This window comes from Trachurus japonicus, chromosome 4 (genome assembly GCF_045865225.1).
Source record: "Trachurus japonicus isolate A0001 chromosome 4, Traja_1.0".
Taxonomy (NCBI): Eukaryota; Metazoa; Chordata; class Actinopteri; order Carangiformes; family Carangidae; genus Trachurus; species Trachurus japonicus.
This window is the reverse complement of record NC_140910.1, coordinates 8377678-8402125: the sequence shown is the minus strand read 5'-3', so window position 1 is coordinate 8402125 and position 24448 is coordinate 8377678. Positions and strand designations below refer to the sequence as shown.

The 24448-nt window shown below is 40.6% G+C and overlaps 1 protein-coding gene across 1 annotated transcript; it reads left to right on the top strand.

Annotated features, from left to right (window-relative positions):
- Window positions 1-1185: 1185 nt before the first annotated feature.
- On the top strand, window positions 1186-21574 carry LOC146988419 (protein-glutamine gamma-glutamyltransferase K-like). Its single transcript, XM_085773727.1, has 14 exons — window positions 1186-1253; window positions 7669-7958; window positions 8049-8240; window positions 12152-12403; window positions 15176-15294; window positions 15390-15497; window positions 16803-16980; window positions 17072-17210; window positions 17706-17898; window positions 18017-18170; window positions 18774-19058; window positions 19298-19458; window positions 19551-19687; window positions 19783-21574. The coding sequence occupies exons 2-14, from the start codon at window positions 7670-7672 to the stop codon at window positions 19934-19936; spliced, it is 2361 nt and encodes a 786-aa protein (XP_085629853.1). The 5' UTR covers window positions 1186-1253; window position 7669; the 3' UTR covers window positions 19937-21574.
- Window positions 21575-24448: the final 2874 nt, after the last annotated feature.

Below are 24448 nucleotides of genomic sequence, written 5' to 3'. Positions count from 1 at the left end.
GGTGTTTCCCAAACCCACTTTTCACATACATGATGACATCATGATGGGTGTTACTGCCAAACACTATACTCTCACTTTTCCTGTCTTCTTTGGTACATGGCAATAAAAGTTTACCAATATAAACAATGTTATAGGGACTGATGTTGCATTTCTATTTAGATAGGGTAGTCTCTTACTGTTATGGAAATTAATGGAAAATAGAAAAAGTGCTTGGTTTGATTGTTTATATACTATTGGTATTCATTTGAAATAAATTGATAAGTCTAATCTCCTGATTGGAGTGGACCATTGCACTGAACATTGCACTCTTGCCTGTCTCTGTTTCCAATGGCAACACACACAAAAAAAGTACGTGACATTTGTTCACTATTTCCCCAAATGATGCAACAGAATTAGGCAGCTTTAAGTCACCTGTCACACAGTTGAGAAACATGGTAGAAAACCCACTCAACCAGTCAGTGTGGATAACTGAGGTGATTCATTTGCCCAGCCCCTTTCATATCAAGCCCCTTTACATACGTAACATACAGGACTTCTATGAACAAGGTGTGGACCCTCCCACACAGAGGGGTGAGCCAATCTGGACTAAAGCTCACCAGCTGATTTATGGACTTTCTTTAACAGAGGACATTGCAACATGTCAGAGACGGAGAAGCACAGGGCGTGAATACTAATAATTAATGATTTTTTGGAAATCCATTAAGCTTCCTTAATTCTGGTATTGTGGATGCTGGCTCGCTGCATGGCGTAGTTGGACACTTGAATAGGATGGATGCTGTTTAATAATGAATAAATTAATGCATTAATTCAGGATAATGATGGGACACAATGGACTTCAATATCACTTGTACAAATAATGATAATTATGGTAATGGAGGATTCACTGGCCGGGTTTTTCTATTTTCCATCAGATATTTACATATCCCAGAACTATAATCCTAAAGAAATAACTTGTAATAAAATACAATAATGAAACGCTGATTGCTCAGACATATCACTAATCTGCAGCTTATTATGGATAACACAAAGTACAGATGACAGAAAAAGAAAAAAAGAAACTGTTATGCCCTGCCCAGATGTTTCAGCTGTTGTTTTTGGACAGCTATATCGTACGCAAACTGCTGTGAGGGTGTGTCCTCTCTGTCTGAGCTCACAAGTATTCAAGTATTTAAAGGCGGTCTGAATGTGTGGCCACCAACAGAAGACTTCTTCCTCCAGTCTGCATTGTCACACCTCTCCAGCCACTGAACTGAGTGAGTTTGAATCTACAGTTTCACATGGAGCTCTTGTCTGTCTGTAGCAATGGTAGTGATTTGACTTAATGTTGTTAATATTAGCTCTGGTTCACTTGCAATCAAACATTTCTCCTTACACCGTGCTGTTAGATTTCATGTAGTACAGTTACAAATCAAGTTCTGTATGCCAGGATTATAAAAAGTCTTTACTGCCTGATAAATCTGTCAAACTTTGTTCTTAGTGCTGATTGGCTTGCTGAATTGACTCTTTATCCACTGCATGAGACATCTATGAGTTATAACACACAGGATACTGTTGTTTAAAACCCCATGACCTGAGACCACTAAGGGCAAGGGCTTGATAAATATGTGGCTGTTTATTATAGTCTGATTGGTGTGAAACACATACATTACTTGCCTCAAGATCAGGTAGAAAGTCTGCATTGTAAATTAAGCCCTGTGACTGCTTTAATTCTGTGAGGGTCCCTTTGTTTCTCTCTTAATGGCCCCTGAGGCAAACTGGTCATGAGTGTAGCTGTGGGATGCTTCCTGGATCATCACCCGCCCGGGGCAAAATATTCAACTTTGACGAATAGACATGGTATATCTGCTTTTGATGTCATGGGAGTGAACTTAGACCCACCTCATGACACTGACTGAGGTTACCAGGCCTCTGTGTGAGATTCAGTTGTGCAGGCTCAGGCAGCAGTCACTGACTGCACAGACAAGTGCAAAAGCTCGGCGGGAGCCAGAGAAAGTCTGCTCTGTAACACAGCAGGTGATGAAGTGATGACAATCTCAGGCGTCTCATCATCCACACTGTGTCACACGGTGTCACTCTCACTGCTGTGCAGCCCCGCTTGTACATCTCACTATATTAGCGCCAACATCTTATGTTTTATTTAACACATATTGAACAGGGAGGGGGGTTGTTGATCTGTGTGGGTGGCTTGCCCTTCTGGGTCTGAGAGATCCTGCAAGCAGACTGTAATCTCCAGCATGGAGCACAGTTCCCTGCAGTCTGTATGCTCCCTAACCTCTCCTTGTGCTCCTTGTGTGTGTTTTTTGGCTCTGAAGCAGGCATTGATGGATTTTATTTTCACGTTAAACAGGTTTAGAGGGCCGACCCCATGGTAAACTTTCACAGCTCGTTGAGCTGTCCAAGTTATAATAGTTCTGGTGCACTGGTGTTGAAATCACATCTGTGATAAAGCTGAAACAGAGACTCGATAGAAACATTTAATTATACGGTGCCAGCATGGCACAGCTATAAGATGGACTGACTTGAAATGTATGTCTCCCTCATGGAATCAGGTGACCTGTAAAACATCTCGCCATCTCATCTCATCAGTCAAATACCTTCACCACCAAAAACCGGACAAGTCACATTCTGTCTGGGTCACATGTCACAGGTCAAAAATAACTAAAATAAAATAAATAGAAATAGAAAGTGGCCTCAAATGATTCATCAAAGTCAAAATGTAATAGTATTACTACTAGTAGTAGTATGGTAGAGATAGTAATAATAGTATGGCATTCATTTTCTGGATCCTTCACATATACAACATACAAAAGTTAATGGACAAGCTGCTATAGAGCCAGTTATCACCATATTAACTTGTAAGCAAATGTAAATATGCCAACATGCTAAACTAAAATGGTACACACTGTAAAACATTACATCTGTAAAAAGTCAGAATTTAAGCTTTGTCGTGGAGAGCATGTTGGCACACTGGCTGACTGAAAACACTGTTGTGCCTCTGACATGGCTGATCATCAAACAAACCAACATAAAAACCAAATTTGTCATTGTCATATCATGTTGATCGTAAAATAAAATGCATGCTTTATAATTAATAATTAATAATAATAAATCAGCACAATGTTATTTGCTAAGCAGATGTTGTATTTTTTAACAGGACATGAGGCTTTCATTGCACACACAGTGGTAGTCAGCATTTCTCCGAGTCTGTGCACCTTGTTACGTTAAGGTCTATTTAGCCCCATCTCTCAGCAGTAAATATGACGCACAATACAGAATGAGGAGGCGTTCACTTCCTCCTACTACTGCACTATACGCACTCCCTCTCAGCCTAATAAAATAAGAATTCTTTCTCAGTTGTTTTTGTTGCTTCATCAAGCCTGTTTGTCATTCGCTCTGTCACTGCTACTGAGGAATGCACTGCATAGAGAGAATAGAAGGGCTTTCACAGTTCACACGTACGTACAGGCCTATTCATTCAAGGCTGCTGGAAAGAATAAAGACAAATCATAGTGTGATCAGCAGAGGAGAAGCCAACGTACAAAGGGAGAAAATGAGAAATAAGATGAATTTTGATGATCTTTTTTTTTTTTTTCAGCATTCATTGAGAGATGTAATGCTATTTTCCATTGTCAAGATCTGACAAGGCATAGCATTTTGAGCTTTTACACCAATAAAATATTTTATTCTATAGCACAGTTTGAAACAGGAGCATTATGCCTCCCAAGAAAAAAAGAGAAAAACTCCTGGATACTTTCAGTGACTCACTGCAATTCAACATCAGTGAATCAGATCCAGATGTGTTGTTGTGGTATCCCATTCAAAGTGCACACACCCATTATCTGAGCCGAAGAATACATCCTCCCTCTCTGTGTTTAGTCAAACTTTAACTTGGGTTGTTGGAGTGCTTTTCTTTTCTAGATATTTTATTGCAAACAAATTGTTGTATTGTTTCGTATATCTTTTTTTTTTTTAAAGTATATTTTTTGGCTTTTTGCCTTTATTTGATAGTGATGACAGTAGAGATAGACAGGAAATGGGGAGGCAGAGAGAGGGGGAATGACACGCAGGTAAGGTCTGCCCGACGCGGGATTCGAACCGGGGACGCCTGCGGCGAGGACTGTAGCCTCTACATGGGGCGGCCGCTCTACCCACTGCGCCACGCACCGCCCCGTTTCGTATATCTTTGAACTTGATTGAACTTGATGATTTTAAAACAAGCTACTGAATACATTGACTACTTTGCAGACCCCGTGAAATAACAAACTCTATGGTACAAGGTTACTGTAGAAATAGACATGAAAATGCAAGTAACTCAACAAACAATTTGTCATCTTCCCCCATTATATACTCAATTAAATATTCAAACAAGCAATATGCTTCAGTACAAACCTCAAGTAAAAGCACCTTGTTCTGTCCAACCCCTGGCACGAGAGATATGTGTCTGTACAGAACTATGATAACCAGTTCAAGGCCATTGTATAAATAATTCTCAAAGTAGTGCATAATAATGTCTTAATGCTTCTTTAAAGAATTGAGCCATATGATCACTCATTAGTCTGTATGTCTGTAAAAATCATTTCTGTTACTCTATGGACTGTATCTGTACCTAGTGCATAACCCTATGTGCCGATGATAGGAGGAATATTAATGGGACACTATGCAGTGTACATCATTGTAGGTCGAACCCTAACCTTAATTCATGATTCTCAACTAGAGGTTCTAAAATAGAACATTTTAAATGCTAAATAAAGGTAAAATATACGATAGCTACAAATAAATGGATAAATTAGACAACCAATTATTACGTATTTAATTTATTATCCATTCTGTTTACCTTCATTGGGTCACTAGAGCCAGTCCTGGGGTATGGTGGTCACCAGTCTATCACAGGCCTGACCAAAAGAGTCATACAGTCAATAAGTAGGAATTAACCCCCAGGCAGGGGAAAGGCTTAATACATCATTCATAAGGCTTAATAATATCCAAGTAGTTTAATTTGGCACATTTGAATGGTATTAGTGAGGGCTTGTGACAGGGCAATTGAGAAAACTGACCACTGTCATAAATTGTTATAAGATTATCAATATAATACACTCTTTTATAATTCCTCTGTTGTTGATGGCAGCAATTTTTTTTTTAAATAAAAGAATTTAATATTTTTTGTTATGAAAGGCTTGACTCACTTAATCAATGGATCAGCAAAACCCACTCATTCATAAATCAGGGGATTGATGTAAAACTTAAAACAAAACAAATGAACATAAAACAGAGCACCATACTGACATTTTGTCCAACAGTCTATTGGCGATGCTTCATTAGCTGAATACTATGTATTGATCAAGCTCATTCAATACGCTGTCAGTCCCTCTGCCAGCTGTGCCATTGTTGCTGACTGCTCTTTGTAATGGGGCAGGCATTTCTCTGTAGTATCTGTTTACTTCTTCAAATAGCTAAAATAATCCATCCCCTGGAGCTCAGTGGTTAAGCTCCAGATAAACAGCTTTTCAGAGATTTAGATTTTTTTCTTTTTCTTTTTGGGTTTAAACAGAATCCATCGGATGTTATTCCACCAATTTTTTCATAGCTCTGGCAAGGATCTACTGATATTCGGCTCCATTCATGTAGTTGTTGTGGTGTATAATACCATCTCTGTGTTATTTCCAGCTGAATTGCCTATTCACTTGAAGTAATGTTATTGAAATGTCACTTATAATGTGCAGAAGATATGTCTGCAGCCAGGTCTCTGTAAACTGCAGATCCTGGGAGTTATGTCCTGACATGAATATTATGTAATCAGCAGATCTTTAGTCTGGGCGTGGGACGGGTAAGAGAGCTTTCATCCATTTAGACCTGACACTTTCCATTTGGTCATACCTCCATATCTGATTATGCGATAGTTGGCATTTGAATAGCATCTGGGTGAAGTTCAGGAAGTCAAAGAAAATGCAGGTAATCCCAGTTTGGGCCACTGAGGTTATTTTTTCTGTTTTTCTGTCTGTCTCCAATTACAATTCACTTATTACTCCAGAGCAGTTACAAAAGGACGGCAGATAAACCACCACCAAATTCAGCCTCTATCTGGAACCTAACTTGCCCTCCTCACAAACTTAAAATGAATAGTCCAGTTGTGTCATTTAAGTGCCCTCTGAGCTTATAGTGTCTTTTGAAGACTAGTTTTAACTAGTCACACTTTTGAACACACTTTCTTCTGAATGGAAAATTGCGTCAAACACTTTTGACTGACTGCATCTCTATTCATTCCAATGGACAGATATTATTAAAAGAATAGTTCACCAAAAAATGAAATTCAGTCATTATTGACTCACCCTCATGCTGATGAATACAGATTTTTTATTCCTCAAAGTGCATCTGGAGACCCGGCAGGGAGGTTCGTAGTCCAACGAAAACTTTATATGAGAGTCAATAGCACCCGACACAAAAACATTTAATATTCCTCCTTACTGCTCATCTGCTTCAATCCAAGTGTCCTGAAGGGATATAGTCCAGAGTTTATTAGAAATGACGTCATTTAGGCAAGTTCGGTCATGTCGGCCCGCCCCAGGCAAATTCAAAAATTTAGGCTGTAAAAATGTCCTAAATGATGTTGTTTCGAGTAAATTCTGGACTTCAGGACACTTGGATTGCAGCAGACGAGCAGTAAGGAGGAATATAGCCTACAGTAACAAGGTTGTTGTGTAGTTTTATGGACTTTTTGTGTCGGGCGCTATTGACTCTCATAAGGATTTCGTTGGACTACAAACCGGCCTCCTGGGTCTCCAGATGCACTTTTTATATTTAGTATATTTTGGCTTTTTTTTTGCCTTTATTTGATAGCACATAGTGAGATAGACAGGAAAGGGGGAGGCAGAGAGAGGGATAATGATATGCTGGAAAGGTCTGCCCAACGCGGGATTCAAACCGGGGACGCCTGCATTGAGGACTGAGTCAGCAGGAGGGTGAGTCAATAATGAATTTCATTTTTTGGTGAACTATTCCTTTAACAACCACATTTGTCGGCACATAGTAATTTCATTCAATTTGTTTTGGGGCTGTCACACACATCACAAAGCAGATGCTGCACTGACAGTGATGCTGTGCTCAGCCGAGTTAATTGACCTGATAACATCACCCGTCAGACAACATCTGCATGCACAACAGCATGTTTCCATTCCAGCAACGTTGCACAGCCGCTGAGGAGCAGCAATCAACAACCTGATCAACTGTCTGTACCTTTGTAGCCCAGGTCATTTGAATCATTAAATTATGTGCTTTAATTTTTTCCCCAAATATTCAGCTGCCCTCTCTAACATTACCTTTTATTTTGACCAGTCCAAGCCACAACCTAATCAGCATCTTGATGTGTCATCTGTCAGATGGACGGATTACCTTGAGAAACATGGACAAAATCTGAGAGAAAGGAGCTTTTATGTGATTAGAAGTTTAAGATCTTTCATTTCAACTCATCAGTAATGGGAGCAAAAGCAAATGTGTTGGATTTATATTTTTGTTCAGTTTATGTCGAACACCTATTGAAGTGTGAAATCCTACTGGATGTTCACTCCTATTAAAGATAATACTTTTTGGAGCTGCACATATATAAAAAAAGGTGATTTAAGGAAACTATTATAAGTGAAAAACTTCCGATTTCACTGCCTGTGTTATTGCCAGGATGCCTGCAGAGATCAGTTCGATCAGGAACAGAGCTGCCGTGGGTCGGTTTCCCACTGTCACTTTTGGATCTACGGAGGACACAGAAGCAGAGACAGAACAACCAGCGGAGAATGATGCCCCAAAAGGAAATGCGTGTCAGCGGTGGCTGCGAAAGGTCTGTCCGTGCTGCTATCCCAGGCCCAACAATGATGACATCACAGACACTGTAATCACAGGTATCGATGATGGGGATAAAGAGGATGGGACAAATGGAGAGAAGCCTGAGACCGATGACAACGAGCTTGATGGTAACTGACACCGTGGAAAGCTGCCAGATGTGTTTTTCGGTCACACACAAGATAAAATGATCTCCCTCTCACACGTATTTGTTTTTGCAGAACTCCTCCTCAAAGTGCAATCAGTGGACCTGATGAAGAGCAGATCAGGGACGAACCGCACAGAGCACCACACAAATCTCTACCAGAGTGATAACTTCATTATCCGCAGGGGACAGACCTTCCAGATGTGGATCACCTTGTCTCGTCTTTTTAACCCAGACAGTGACAAACTTCACCTAAATCTTAAAACAGGTCAGTCAGCAACTATGCAGTGCATGTGAACCTTTACTTTGAACATTTTGTCTCTTAAATCCAAGCATTTAAAGGGATAGTTCAACATTTTTGGCAAATTGGCCCATTGCCATAATCCCTAAAGTCTTAGGAGGTGCGATATCTTTGCCGGTGCAAGCTATCTTTTGAACGGCGGAGCAGAGCCGCGAGCTGCTCAGAGCTATGCTACAGAGGCTAATGGAATCTCTTGGTTTTCCTCATCAAACTCATCAAATACACAATCCAACAACTCCAAAACGCTCTGGTGGACAAGTTGTGACCTGCACATTCACCACACTATGAGATAATAACGGAACATTACGAGACAGAGTTGTTTTCAAGGCAAAGGAAAAACTTCCCCAGACGGGAACGCGCGTCAGTGGTTTTGCATGAATTTACCTCAAAAACAATTCTGTGTTGAACTATCCCTTTACTTGTATGCTAATAGTAATGCCCATATGCAAGGATGTATTGTAGGCCTACAAGACTGATACCTATATAGAGAGGGAAAGAGACATTAGAGAGAATATAAAGTTTATGTTACAAATTGATATGACATAAAAACAGAGGGATAGAGACAGAGAGATAACTCAGTGCATCATGGTCGTTTCAACAGTAGCCTGGGGTTTTGTCTGAATCACTCACTCATTCATAATTCCACACTCACTATCCTTTGGATGACTTATAGTGAGCTCATCAAAAACAGGAAAAAACACTTCCAGATAAAACTGAATATATAAAGCAGAATATATGCAGTGCATAAGCAGTGCAGTGCCTCCTGAACCCAGGAGAGGTTTCATGTCATCTGGGTTCAGTTTGGCTTCTTCTTCTAAACCATATAAGACTCCATAGGCCGAAGCCATGCTTTTGAATACTAATTTAATTTCTGTATGAATTTCTCACATCGGTGGTCTTTAATCTAAAAAGTGTGAAACAGGATGGGCACAGTCCAGCTTGGCCACACTTACATGCCTCCATGACCCTGTGAGAGACCCAGAGCTGCACATGATAACTGAGGGTCTCTCTCTCTCTCTGTCTCTCTCTCAGAAGGAAATGGCAAGAACTTTTGCTTTATGCTCATATGCTCTGTGCCATTTCGTATGAGATTTAAAGATGGAAGAAGGGTGGGGGTCTTAGTTACAATTGCTATGGTAACCCCTCTGGTTGCTATGCTCCAGGTAGAGCATTTTACAGATGAGTCCTCATTGCTCTAACTAAAAATCCAGTGACAGTTTGCCATCAGCACTGACACCACCAACTGTCAGAGCCCCCGGCCTGTCACCTGTTTACTCATCTAATGTTCGTCTCTGCCCCCTCACCCATTGAGTGCTGCAAGGCAACCAGGACACAGACCAACACGTATCCCACAATTACAGCTGTATGTGATAGTTTGAAGAGAATAATTACATTCTGTCTCTTTGATTGCTACAATATTGGTTGGGAAAGAGAGACAAAACGCATGTTGTTCTGCCCTATGAAGCTCACTTTGATATGTATTAACAAAAATAACAGCACTGCTGATCTTGAATAATTATTCATTAACATTAAAAAGCCATCTGTCGTACACTAATAGGCAGAAGGACAGCAGCTCCAGCTAATGCAAATTTTCTACGCTTTGCGAAAATCATGCCACGGCTCTCCAAACGGTTGAGATTACATTTCATAAGAAAATTCCAAGAGCAAAGAGACAGTTTTCATGTTTTCCATTCATATCTCACTTCAAACTGTTTTTAGCTGTGCCTACACAACCCTGTACTCAGTCCAAACAGTGAGGCGCAGAGATGCGAGCAATGCGGCATGGAGGTAATCGCCGCTCAGTCCACCGACACGGAGGGTTGTTTTTGAAAAATTCAGGCGAAAGTCAATGAATGCTCTGACTTTCTGATTTGCTGTGTGTTTCAAAGCTGTACCAGCGGCGGAGAGAGGCTGCAATTTTCAGACTACCTCGCAGAGTGAAGGTCTGAGGCAGGTTGAACTGCACAGTTTTGCAAGCAGTTTTTTTCTGTCTAACTCACAACTGCTGTCGAAATGAGATTGTGAGGTTTTCTTCCCGAGGGCGACAAAATGTAATGAAAGGAATTCATGATGTTATCAACGGCTGTTTAAAGATGATTAGATGATTAGATTAGTACCGGATAACTTTTGTAGTCAGGACTCACCAACAAGCATATCAACCTCCCATATCTCAGCAGACCATCAATTCCTCTGCGATACAGATACACATACAATGCTGCAGAAGCAAAAACACTATTGGCAAAAAGACAATTGGCCAAACATCTGGGCCTATGCTTTACTAACGCTAAATGCAATGACCACAATACTCTAAACATTCCACATTATATTATTCAACTTTGCACACAGTCTCTGGTTTCAGACTTATCTAATTCTCTAATCTTTGATTTTTGGGGAGACAAAACATATCTCTACAACAACTACTGTCTCACTGATCATGACCCAGCACCAGTATATTAGGACAAGTGTAGGCTACAGTACAGTCCAGCACAGAAAAATATAATAAACCAACTGGATAGTTTGATACTGCCACTTACATGTAGTATATTTACCATCAGAATCACACAGGGCAGATAAATACAATGCAAGCCAGTGATGTAAGTAAATACATTTCAAGACTTAATATTAGGATTAGGAAGTGGTATGATCCACTTATGAATCTTCAAGGCATGGATATGGGAAATAGGTATAATTCCAGTTAAGACAAGATTTTGCAACCGCCCTGAACTGTTGCTTTTACCTCCTTTGGTTCAGGGTCCATGTCTTTATTTACAAATCTCCCAACTGATTATGAGAAGATGATAAGAAGATCAATACCAAAATATAAATATATGACTCTAGGCTACAGATGATTTGCTAATTTAGCATATAAACTTGAAACAGTTTACCTCTCTCTGTCCTCTGGGGCTGAATAATAAATCAAGCACTGAATTTGTAAAAACTGCAGTTCCTCTAAAGACCACTAGGATCTGGTTCCAACAGTGAGTCAGTGCCCACAACTGGTTTTGCTCTGGATCTATAGCTCCTTCTATTGTACGTTTTATTGTGACGTCAAATGATGTTTAATTGAGGGCAGTGGCACCTTGAGTGACAGGAAATATGTTGGATATTTAAAGTACAATGCACACACGATGTCTCACTGCGATGTCTCACTGCGTGCCAACATGTGATAAGTGCTGCCCCCATAGAAAGCTTTGCATCCTGCCGATGGCAGGAGGATGCTGCCAAACAAGCTGCTGAGGGACTTAACTCTTAGCACGCTGTCAGCTGGTGACTCATCGTGCCACTCTTTAATCTCCATGTTGATTTTTTAGTTTGCTGGTTGGTGTAAAGCAGTAGCTTGTACATCTGTTTACAATGATAATTTCTTTCATCTCTGTCGAGTCAGGTTCAAGTTCAAGTTGTTACATAATCAGAAGTCTGTCTCTCAGGATAAATGTCTCATGGGGAAATGCAGTGGTGTGATTGCAGCCTATTGTGAGCTGTCCATGAGAAAGCTCAGTATTTTTTTCTGCAAGTGCAGTTTCTTCATTATAAACCGTCTAATTTTGGTAGCACTTGCTTAGGATTAAGATCAGATCAGTGAACAATGACCTGCTGCCTATACAAAGTTTCTTCTTATAATCCTGCTGCATAGAGATTAAATATGGTTATGAAATGTTGTGTGAGCATGTTTAATGTGAGCACAGCACAAAGGTGCATAACTGGATTCTTCCTGTTGGGTTTCTGTTTATTCAAACAATGCAACACTAAATAGGAATGCAGGTGTGGCAAAATAAATACAGTGATTATAAACCATGTGGTGCTTTGTCTGGGCATGGTATGACCAAGAGTTAGTCATAACTGTCACCTGTCCCCTGTGTCTCTGTGTCTCTCCTCAGGGCCGCTGCCGACAGTGTCAAAGGGAACCCATGTAATCATCCCTTTGGTGGAGGAGCTGCAGGACGACCGTTGGGAGGCTGCTATTGTATCAAAGGACGACAAAAGGATTAAATTGTCAGTGAATTCCCCACCCACTGCGATCATTGGTCAATATCAACTCACAGTGGAAACAAATAGCACCAGCGGCCAGGCTGTTTCCACACATGACCCTGCCAATGACATTTACATGTTGTTTAACCCCTGGTGTGAAGGTAAATATAATATGATTCAAAAAGTTATATTGTCAGCTTCAGCTGGATTCACTCCTGTGGTTGAAAGTGGCAAAAAAAGAGAGAAAAACAATACAGCAACATGAAATGTGATAATTGCTTTTCGGCAGAGAGATAAATGAGGCTTTTATTCATGGCAGCCAGCTAGTTTAGCATTAAGACTGGAAACGGGAAACAGAAAACCTTCCTCTGTTTATTAACCTGCCAGCACCTGTAAAGTTAACTGATGTAACATGTCTCTCCACTTGTTGCCTGGGAAAAGCTCAGTGCAAAGACATTGTCCAATGAATTGCTCTGTTTATATAAACAAGACATGACATGTTAATGAAAGAGCTTAACAGGGGTTGGCAGGTGGATTTTGTTTAGAAGATGTAAATGTTTCCTCATGGTGTTAGGGTGTTTGTGCTCACCCAAGTAACAAACCTCATATGGGAGTATTTCATACTCCAAAAACCACATTACCATATGTCTGCTGTTTCCTCCTCCTTCTTCTTTCCTTTCACCTATTCTTCATTAGTTTATTTATGCATGCGAAACGCGCTCTCTGGCAGGCTGGATTTTCCGTTCGGGCTGCCGTACAAACATGGCAGCGCAAGATGGTGAAAGAAAAAATGTAAAGAATAATTATAAAACTATAGCCTGACAAGCCAGACTATATCACTAAAATGTCTAGTCTGGAAACGACCGGTAGACCTCGGCTCAATCCAGGGGGCGGGATGAAGGCTGTCTTTCAAACTGCCTCTGCACCAATAGGGGAGAGTGGGGTAATGTGAGACACCGGGTAATGTGAGACACCCCCTGTATCTAGGAAACGGAACACATTTATGGTCATCTGACCATTATGTTTTCAAGCCCCTTCCATTTCCCCATGGTCATGAAGAAGAGGAACTCATGATGCTGTGGAAAGCATGTTTTTTTCACAAAAATATGATTTTTGCATGTAAAAGTAAATTTTCTTGCTGTCAACTTAATCAACTGTTGTGCCAAAGCGAATTGATTCACGTAAAAAAACTGATACCTGATGATGAACTACCAACACATAAAACCATGTGATGATGCTGGCTGAAAATTAGCCTGAATTTCTAAGAGAGGTCGTTTTTTCTAAAATGGGGGTGTTGGGGTAAAGTGAGACAAATGCTGCGGGGTAAAGTGAGACCATGGATGTATTATAATAAATCCATGAGTGAGACACTGTGAGCACACCACACACAAAGATTTACACTAGAATTTCGTCCCCCAAGCCAGAAATCTCGCGTGATCAAACATGATCTGTAGCCACACTGCTTTGTTATGCTATGTGCTCTCAGTCAGCTCACTTCCTTATTGCATACATTCAATTTTAGTCACATTTCACTTTGTTGGCTCCCCCCACACACACAAGAGGACTTTTGATCAAAATGGTCACGATTGTCAGGGCCTACAATCTGACCCCCAGCCTATCTTATTGGTTCTATCTGTCATTTGAATGTTGATAAAAACATTCTGTGTTGTATTTGATTTTGTTCATGAGTTACTTTGTGTTTAGAAAAAAAAGTGCTTAATTGACCAATCCCCATGATTCTGTTACTAGTCCGACATTAGTTTTGGGAAGTGTGGTTGTCAAGCAGCTGTCAGGATTCTAACTGTTACAACATGTGTTGTTATGGTAGTTTCAGAGTGGAAAAAGTAAGTGGATCAGTTTACCCCATTGATTTATCTGGTTTGTCTCAGTTTACCCCTGAACTGGGGTAAAGTGAGACACGAGACCACTTTTTTTAAAACAATCATATTTTCACTGTCCTTCGTCCTGAATACATTCTGATAATTTCCATTGCTAGGAAACATCCTGAATTAATGGGAAATGTGTAAATTTTACTGATAAATCATTTTAGCTCGCTTAGAGGGGAGCAAATGTAAAAAGTGTCTCACTTTACCCCACTCTCCCCTAGGGTAGCGCTACGACCAATCAGAGCAAAGAGCAGGATGACGTTAGCCTGACAAGCCAATTAAAATGTATGTCGTCATAGCGTTAAGCCCGCCCAACGACTCTCTAAACAGATAGAGCGCTGTGATTGGTTAACACAAACAGAGACTCAAAAAGTTCCTATGGCTCGTTTCTAGACCTACCTACGGAGCAATATTTGCTGCCGCTAGGGTGCAGCTAGATTTCTAGGCTAATAAAACTAAGAAAACCAAACAAATTTTTATTTTATAGCGATTACACACTTATACAAATATATTCATGGGTAGCATATTTAGATTTTTCCAATAAACCTTGACAATTATTACACACTGGACCTTTAACAGACAGATAAAACAATGGCCTTAATCTTCCCATCTGAATAAAGAGATTAAAAAAGTCATGTGTCATTAACGGCTAATGGAGAGACTTCAGCATCACTCATAGGGCACTTGTCAGTCCTGCATGTTTTTAATCTTGGCTAGACACATTCATTTCCTAGAGAACATGTAGGAGGCTTGTTTAAATAATGAGCAGAATAGGCCTTAGATAAGACATTTACTCAATAGAAACTAAGATTTAATCTTCGCAAATGAACTGACAGACAGTCCCAGCCTCAAACAGTCAAACTTTACTGTAAAGTATATTGTTTTACATTTTCTGTTTTGTCACAGTGAAAACAGGACATGTAAGATCTGAAACTGACAAAAAAAACCATACATACATACAAAAAATTACATAAAAATAATGGTAACAGGTAAAAGGATTAAAAAGCTTATCTTCTTTTGTGTCATTTCTCTCCTGCTCTCTGTCAGATGACGCAGTGTTCATGGACTCTGAAAGCGAGAGGCAGGAGTACGTCATGAACGATGTCGGACGAATCTACTACGGCACAGAGAATCAAATAGGAGCGAGGACCTGGAACTACGGCCAGGTGAGTGGGCTGCCTTAATAAGGCATAATATTCTGCCACATCGGTGTGCGAGTAGCAGCAACTGAACTAATTGTTTACCTCTTTTTCTGGTTCAGTTTGATGATGGGATCCTGGCTGCCTGCCTCTTTGTGCTGGGGAGGAGTGGAACTCCTCCATCTGGCTGGGGAGACCCGGTTAATTTGGTGCGGATCGTCTCTGCCATGGTGAGACTGTGCTTCGTGTGTTTTTTTGCCTGATTTACCCTAAATTTATATTTCTCTTCCTCATGTACTAGTGCACACTGACCACAACAACAGAACCCACTCAGGATGTGATGTTCAACCACCGTTGGTCATAATGGTCTCCACTCATCACAGCAGTACAGCAGGAAGCCTTTAGCAGCATGTGGTGTAGGCTGATCAGTTCTTTGAGCAACATCACTAAATGTAACGTTCAGAGGCGTCTGTCTTATATCTTATACTGACACAGTCATGCCATCTCTGACTGTGGTAAGGATGGATGGAAACAGAAACAGAGTCACTCTGCTGATCCACCTCTTTAATTTCAACACCACAACTACTAGGTGTACTTTCATGAAATATTCTGAGAAAAGTCCGTTGATCCGGTCACCTTTTCTTAATGCCACCGTAAGGGTGACATTTCTTTTACTGCGCTGTCTTGACAGCTTGGTACAGATACTGGGTCATTAAGGATCCTCTGGCCCTCCCTCTGGCGCCACCAGCAGGTCAGACTTTTCACCAATCCTGTAAAATACCTGATGCAGTGAAGTGAAATGTCTTTTCCTTTGTTCTATTCATTTTTCTTTTTGAGAAGAAAGTGTATGTTGGGGGTGACCTGACCTCTGAGTTGTTAAGAGGCATTAAAAAGGCTTTGAGCTTCATTTGCAACAATCAGGCTGTTAACTTCAGTCATCTCTCTACTTGTATTTCATGTCTGTCTCCACGTATGCAGTCAAATAATGTATGAACGACCCAAAAACAATAACTCTTGGTAAAAAAAATGCTTCATAGTCTTGTTTGAATCTATGTGCAGACACTATAAAGCTGCCGACTGCATATGTACTGTACTGTATTTGTATAGCACAATTCATACACCAGGCAGTTCAAAAACAGAAAAACACATTTAAAAGAAAAATAAAGAAATAAGACAGTAAAAGACACTAATAGCAATTATTAAGATCATTAAAATATTAAAATCAAAAACCGAAAAATACATTTAAAAGAAACAAAATAAGACAGTAAAAGACAACAATAAAGACTAATTAAAATCATTAGAATGATATATTGAATTTAGTTAAAAGCTGTAGTAAATGATACCATTTTCAACCCTGATTTAAACAAATTGACAGTTTGCACAGACCTCAGGTGCAGGGAGATTGTTCCACAGGTGAGGAGCATAGTAGCTGAATGTCGCTGCACTTCACAAGGGAAGTGCTCGGCTCTTCTGCAGGGACAGGGCCTCTGTATTCGCTGAACTGAAAACTAAAACCACTTTCTTCATTTATCCAGATCAACTCCCCCAACGACCAAGGAGTCATTCAGGGAAACTGGTCAGGAGATTATTCTAATGGGAGTAGCCCCACACTGTGGAGTGGAAGCGTGGAAATCCTGAAGCAGTACTACAAAAGCAATGGCACCCCTGTTCGGTACGGCCAGTGCTGGGTCTTTGCTGGTGTAGTCACCACAGGTAAACATCATCATCATCATCATCATCGCTGTGTCTACTGTATGTGACTGTAAATGCGGCGGCCGCTGACCTCTGCTGTCTCATCCCTCAGTGATACGCTGTCTGGGCATTCCCTGTCGAACCGTGACCAACTACAGCTCAGCTCATGACACAGACGTCTCCTTGACCATGGACGTGTACCTGGATGAGAACTTGGACCCCATTGATCACCTCAATGCCGACTCCATCTGGTGTGTTCTGCCTCTATTGTTGCAATGCTGCGGCACACAACCTGTATGTAATGTCCGTCTTGTATTGAAGCCCCGAAATGCGAAATTGTCCCGAAAAAAATTAAATAAGTCTATATTTCAGGCTTGTTTTGTAGCGGAAGCTTCTCGAAGCTCCTCTTCCTGGTTCATCAAATTTGGACGAACTGGGAAGAGGACAGACCCTGGTTCGTCCAAATTTGACGAACCGGGAAGAGGAGCTTCCGCTACAAACAAGCTTGAAATACAGACTTATTTAATTTTCAATACAAGACGGACATTACATACGAGCAGCATGGAGGTATTTGGATGTTTTTTGGTGTGTCTTTTTGTTTGAAGACAGTTGGTATCCATTTGCAACCGTTATATGGACATGCACTGCTACGCCGAGACCCCCTGTAACTCAGAGAAGCCACGGAGGACTCTGAAATTTCAATTTTGGGTGAACTATCCCTTTAACCTTCATATCTGTCCCTGAAGGAACTTCCACGTGTGGAATGACTGCTGGATGGCTCGCCCAGACTTACCTCCAGGCTACGGAGGCTGGCAGACTGTTGACTCCACGCCCCAGGAGACCAGCCAGGGCATCTTCCGCTGTGGCCCCGCTTCCCTTGCTGCTGTCCGCAATGGGCAGGTCTACCTCAAATATGACTGTCCGTTTGTGTTTGCTGAGGTTTGTGGATGTTTGTCCATAATTTATCTAAGAGAACTACTGTAACTAAGGATAAACCAATTGTTTTTGTACTTTCTAATGTCCTCACTCTTTCTCTTTTGGCTTCTCCGTGCATCAGGTAAACAGTGATAAAATCTACTGGCAGAGGAATGCAGATGGGACCTTCAGTCAAATCTACAGTGAGAAAAAGACAGTGGGCCACAAGATCAGCACCAAGGCTGTGGGCTCTGATGAACGCCTCGACATCACACACCTTTACAAACATCCTGAAGGTATCAAACAAAACGCACACACTAAAATACATCTAGGACACACACAAGGGTATCTGCAGGAAAGATACAATACATCTATTCACACTTGTATGGATGGATGGATGGATGTATGGATGTATGGATGTACTGTGTAGATGTATGGATCCATGCATGGATGTATACAGATTTATGCATGTATGTACTGTATGTATGTATGGATGGATGGATGGATGGATGGATGGATGGATGGATGGATGGATGGATGGATGGATGGTCTAGTTTCTGTTATACTGTGACAGCATCAAAGCCTCAGTCCACAGAGAAATGCACAAAGCTTGTATACAGTAACTTTGTGATATCACAACAGTCACTGCCTACTACGGCCATACATCAAGCTCCACCCACCCAGTCACACTATCATCCAAGAGTTTGATATTTTACCACAATTCTGCTTTTTTACACTTACACTGAGCCTTTTTTTGTCCTTAAAACCACAGACTCTTATGGGTCAGCTAAAAAAAGAAAAAAAAATCCTTTACTTGCAGAGTGCTGAAATTGTCAGGGTCATCATAATTTCTATTGTCTTGCTTATTGAAATGACTTGACATTTCTGGTGATCATCAGGCACACAGGAGGAACGCATTGCCGTGGAAACGGCAAGCAGATACGGCACCAAAGCAGACGCTTACTCGTCTCCCACAAAGGAGGATGTCTCTGTAGAAGTGACCATGGATGGCGAAGGTCCTAAAATGGGAGGGAATGCTGAGCTGAACATCAAGTTGAAAAACAGCAGCTCAGAGCCACGCACGGTCCTCCTGCACAGCCAGGCATCTGTCATGTACTACACCGGTGTCCACAAGGCCACGGTCAGAAAGGACAGCACAGACGTGGACTTGCTGCCTAATGAGGGTAGGTGGATAGTTTTAGGATGGATAACCAAAGAAAACCATATGAAAAACAATAAACGTAATATACAACATAATGTGGAAATATATGACCTCCCTGTAGGCTACATGGAATTTTGTTATCTAAATGATCTAAAACGATAATATAAAACTATATTTAATCAGAAAATAAGAATCAGAAAAAGTGTTACACAAGATGACAGGTGAAGATTAACAACATGTGTTGTCATTTCCTGTTTACAGAAAAGACTCTGGAGTGGTCTCTGATGTACAAGGACTACAAGGACCATCTGATAGACCAGGCCGCCCTGATGCTGACACTGTCAGGCAGGGTCACACAAACACAGCAGGTCCTGGCCACTCAGTTCAGTTTCCGACTCAGGACCCCAGACCTGATCATAAAGGTCAGTCAGCAGTTTTGTAGGATGATAATTCGACGATTAAAAGACGTCACTCCTGTTTTGACTTTGTTTTTCCTTCTGTGTTGTTGTCACAGCCAATCGGGAAAGCTGTCGTAGGACAGAAGTCGACCATGGAGATTTTATTTACAAACCCGCTGCCGCAGGTGCTGAAAGCAGTGGTGTTCCACGTGGAAGGACTGGGCCTCGTAACTGCTCGAAAGATCCATTATGGGTGAGGAGAGAAAAATGCATTATCAAGCTCAGTTTTTTTAACTGTTTGATGTTCTCTTTTGTGACTGCTGCTGTCATTTCCTGTCCTACCTTCAGAGATATTGGCAGCCATGCCTCCGTGTCGCTCACTGAGCACTTCGTCCCCACGCTGCCTGGGCCGAGGAAATTGCTGGCTTCATTGGACTGCAAGCAGCTCACTCAGGTTCACGGTGTGGGCAACATTACTGTTGTGGAAAAAAACAGCAGCTAGTGATTTTAAAAGAGAATCAAATTTTACCATGTAATTCATAAGGAAAGCTTTGATTTATATAATGATATTATTTTGCATGACAATTTGAAAATGACAAAAGACCACAGACGGCTAATCATGATACATCTGAGAAAAATCTGGTGTCGCTGCAGAATGCACAGACCCTTTTGTGTCGTATCCCACAGCAAATAGATTTATGTTTCAATGTGGAAGATTTGTGACATTGTTCTACAATGTGCAGATATGTATGGTACTCTGATTATTATTCCAGAGTGGTTGTAGTGTTTGCAAAACATGGCAGCTCCAATGAAAGAAGTGTACTTTTGTAAAGACAGGTTTAGATTGTATTTTCTATTTATATATTCTATACAGTATTTATTTTGTTTACGTTGTTTGATGGTAAGAATTATTTATTTTCAATATTAGAAATGTACCTTGTATTATTAAAACATGATTAAAGATGTAGCCTGGAGTCTATGTGTCTTAATCATCTTCTGTGCACACATCACAACAGAGTGGTTTTAATTGGTGTTTGGTTGCTTTGGAAGTTCACAAGTGTTCAAACATAAAGTGTCCGTCCATGACACCACATCTGCTCTGATCATTTAATTAAAGCTGAGTTAACTGTTGTTAGTTTGATACATCAAAAGACACTGTATCATAAGTCAAGGTGTTTTATCAGACATCAAAATGATTGGAGATCCTGTGATCATAATATGCAAGATTTATTCCCATCATACCATATTGCCATGTGTGCATGGGTGTGTGTGTGTGAGAGAGAGAGACCCTGTTCTTGTTTACCCAGCCTCGTTGATGCCTTGCCTGGTGTAAAGCCCCTGTGCTGTGTGGCTGCATGGTGTTAGCTCTCCTGTATGTAGTTTAAACCTTGACACATGTCATAGTCTCTGCTGGATTAGCTGTTACATTGTCATGTTTTTCTGTCTCTCTCTGCTGTTGAAGTTGAATAAGATGGATTCATGCTGAAACGTTCATGTAAATGACAGATTTCATGCTGTGTTCATGAAGGGAGTTCAAGTCAAATTTTCTTGCTTCCCACTCACTCAAGTCAATGATCAGAGAAGCTTTCCATCTTTTTCACTGTGTTAGGTGATGGTGATGGTGAATGACTTCTGACCGACTATTAACTAACAAGGACTGAACAGTCAGACACAAATTACTGAGCAGGCTTCTGACATCTTGTTCTCCACAATGGGATAAAGGTCTTGTGACACCAGACAGACGTTGTCATGTTTTCTGCCACTGACAGATGACTGATAGATCATACAGCTTTCTGCCATTATTTATTTGACTTGATTTTCCTCCTACACACTACAGTGCAGCAGAGTTTCTAACAAACTGTATTTGTTTGGTACAGTAATGGTAAAAGAACTAACACTTACAGTAGTGATTTTTGTTTTCCACCACTCCAAGCCACATTCACTTTTTCACACATGCATTCATACAGCACTTCTACCATACACACACTTATGCAACGGTGGAAAAGCCATCAGAGTTGAGTTTGAGTTTGGTATGTTTGCCACAGCTGCTTTAAAGAGAAAACAAGTCCACTCAGGCAAACATTTGGATATAACATGTTTTTATTTCACCTTTTCCTTATTAGGCCCCGAGTGCAACAAAGTGTGACGAGGACCCAGTTGAAACTGTACTGTTTATTATTATTATTATTATTATTATTATTATTATTATTATTATTATTATTATTATTATTTGGAGTTTAATTGTGTCATAATCAATAGAATTTGTCAGCAGTGTGTACAGTGTGATATCACTGTGTGCTGTAAATAATCAAATTTCCCCTTGGCCTTCCTGATACTGTATATTTCATTCACAAAAACATGACATAAAAACCAAATCAGTTCACCCTTGAGTCTAAGTGAATATTGGTACCAAATTGAAGAGGTTCTGTTGAGGCGTTACTGAGATTTCATATCTGTGACTCTGGCTGACACTGGTGTGGAGGAATAAAACTAAAGCTCACTCCCTGTGATTATTCATATGATGGATCAGCACAAGCCTAATCAATATTGTTAATGAATCTAAATTGCATTTATAGGTACAAATCATAATGCCTGTCTCTGTGAAACAGTGTCAAAGAAACACAATGTCAATGCTGCACACCAGACCTGAACTGAATACATATTCTGTTTGTGTTGAGACTGTCTCCGTGTCACTGATTACTGATCATATTGATACAAAACTGTATTTTATTCTAATGAATTTCAAACATTGTTTTGAACTCCATCTGCATAAGTAATGGAGGGAAATAAACACTGTTAAAAGGAGGTATTATTTATTACAGGGCAGTTATATATTCCTTTGTGCAGGTGTTTCTAGTTCTCTGGTTGATTAATGGAGCGGATGATGAATAAATAAAAGCTTTGATTTTTTTCCCCCTGTGGAAGTAATGTGCATAAATAATGTTTACTTCAGGTCTTGTACAAAATATGGAGAAAAGTATTTGTATCAACCAACAGCCATGTTATTAGACACTTTGTAGTGTCCTAGAAAGTGTCTGAGACCTGATTCAGTTAAGACCCCAGGGGACAGAGTCTGTCTAAAGACCTTTACCACAAATATATCAGTATGTGGGAGGCAAACACCAGCTGTTTTCTTGACGTAGTAACATTTCTCTGTTGCTACTGCCACATTATATGATGTCTCAAATACTGTCTGGACACCGTCTGCTAATATCAGTCACCGGTATTTAACCTCTGTTGGTCAAGCAGGATGTGAACAGTACAACAGCAGAAGTGAGGAACTAGAGCATAAAAGTTTAATGGGTAAAAACAAACTGTTCAAGAAAAAGCCCTGAGGAAGTTAACACCTTCATTAGGGCTAAATCCTTGAAATTTGTTATTTAAATTATGAGAAGATTTGCATATGCACCTGGATTTGTGTCAAAAATACACAAAGACAGACAAGAACGTTGATTTTCTAAAATGCCTTTTTATCCACTTTGCACAAGCATAGATTTCAAGGGGCACATTAATAACCGGTGGAATTTAGAAAGCATATCCAGGAAAATGTGTGTTGACGCAAGATTATTTGTCCTTAGCTTAGATAGGCTACAGTTGGGATGAGTGATAGTTCAATACCTTAAAGGTTCCTTAATTTACGCTTTTACAGTATGGACATCTAACTTTATACAATATGGAACTTGAAATTTAGGGCTTACAAGAAAACTGTGAAGTTTAGATACACAACACACACATGAAGATGTGTTGAGTAGCTTCTGATGCAGATGCCTCCCGTGCAGAGGAATGATGTTCTCGTGTCTGATGGTTGTGCTACGTGCCAGATGCAGTTGATGGCGTGTGTGCTGATTAATGCGAGTAGCTTCCCCCCATGGAGATGTGCATTTGATTTAAAGAGGTTTTTACATAATGAAGTTCAATGAGTGTTGAACTGAAACCTAAAGCAGCCTATTTTCACACTCGCTTCAGTGATCCCTGTGTGTGCGTGTGTGTGATAACAATTGTCTGCTGTTATTGATGATCAGTGATGATTATTAAAATTATGAAAAGTCTTTGCACTGGGGTTATTGTGTGTCTTACACTACAGCATCCTCATCTTGGTGCTTTGTAACTTAAAGCAGAAGTAAGCGATCCTGTCGTTTTGGCTAGTTTTTGTCTAACTTCCTGTCAGCCGATGGAGTTAGCAGTCCCCGCCCTCGTCCCTACGTCACCACATTCATGCGCATCCCTTTCACACCTGGAGCATTCTGCAGGGTTACATGTTAAGAGGTCTAGACATTAGAATACACAAATGGGTAACAAACAAAGGAGTTCTGATACCTTGGGAGGAAAGCAGGGGGTGGGGACGTCTCAAGTGATTAAAACAAAGGAATATTCAAATTTACCAAAAGGATAGTTTTCTCCTCGGCTTACAGCAGAGCAGAGTGACTGACAGACCCGTGTTTCAGACCAAACACTATAGAAGTCATTGCCGTTGGAAGATATAACTATTTAAGACTTATATTAACACAATCATTCCGCTTACTTCTGCTTTAAGCCATCATGTTTATAATGATAGAAAACCAAGATGAATCATAAACATTCATAGCTGTTCAGAGAGCAGTTTCCTTGTTTCCCAGGCTGCTGCATTGTCACACTGAAAACAGCCTGTCTTAAGTGTTATTCTGCACAGTAATGGCACATTTCTCCCTCGAAAACAACAGTTTTCATCAGTTCACTCTCTCTCCCTCTCTCTCTTCCTAGCTTCTTGGTGACACCTACTGTCCTTCTACTCAACCTGGCCCTGATCTCTGAACTACCGGTAGTTGCAGAAGCACTGCACCCCACACAGCAGCAGCAACAGCAGCAGACAAATAACACAAATACTGTTTGTCTTCAAGTTTAGCAGCGGGTGACCAGACAACATCTCCTAATGGCCCCAGTCAAAGCAGTCTGGAACGTGGCCTGTGGTCAAAGTTTAGATAGATTAGATTGTTCTGCCAAAATATTCAGATTCATTGCCCATTCTACAGGAAGA

Excerpts from the sequence above, each read along its gene's own strand:
- LOC146988419 (XM_085773727.1), top strand. The coding sequence starts at position 7,670 with ATGCCTGCAGAGATCAGTTCGATCAGGAACAGAGCTGCCGTGGGTCGG. Across the intron at positions 15,295-15,389 it reads GGACCTGGAACTACGGCCAG|TTTGATGATGGGATCCTGGC; the intron begins GTGAGTGGGCTG and ends TTTCTGGTTCAG. Across the intron at positions 15,498-16,802 it reads TGCGGATCGTCTCTGCCATG|ATCAACTCCCCCAACGACCA; the intron begins GTGAGACTGTGC and ends TCATTTATCCAG.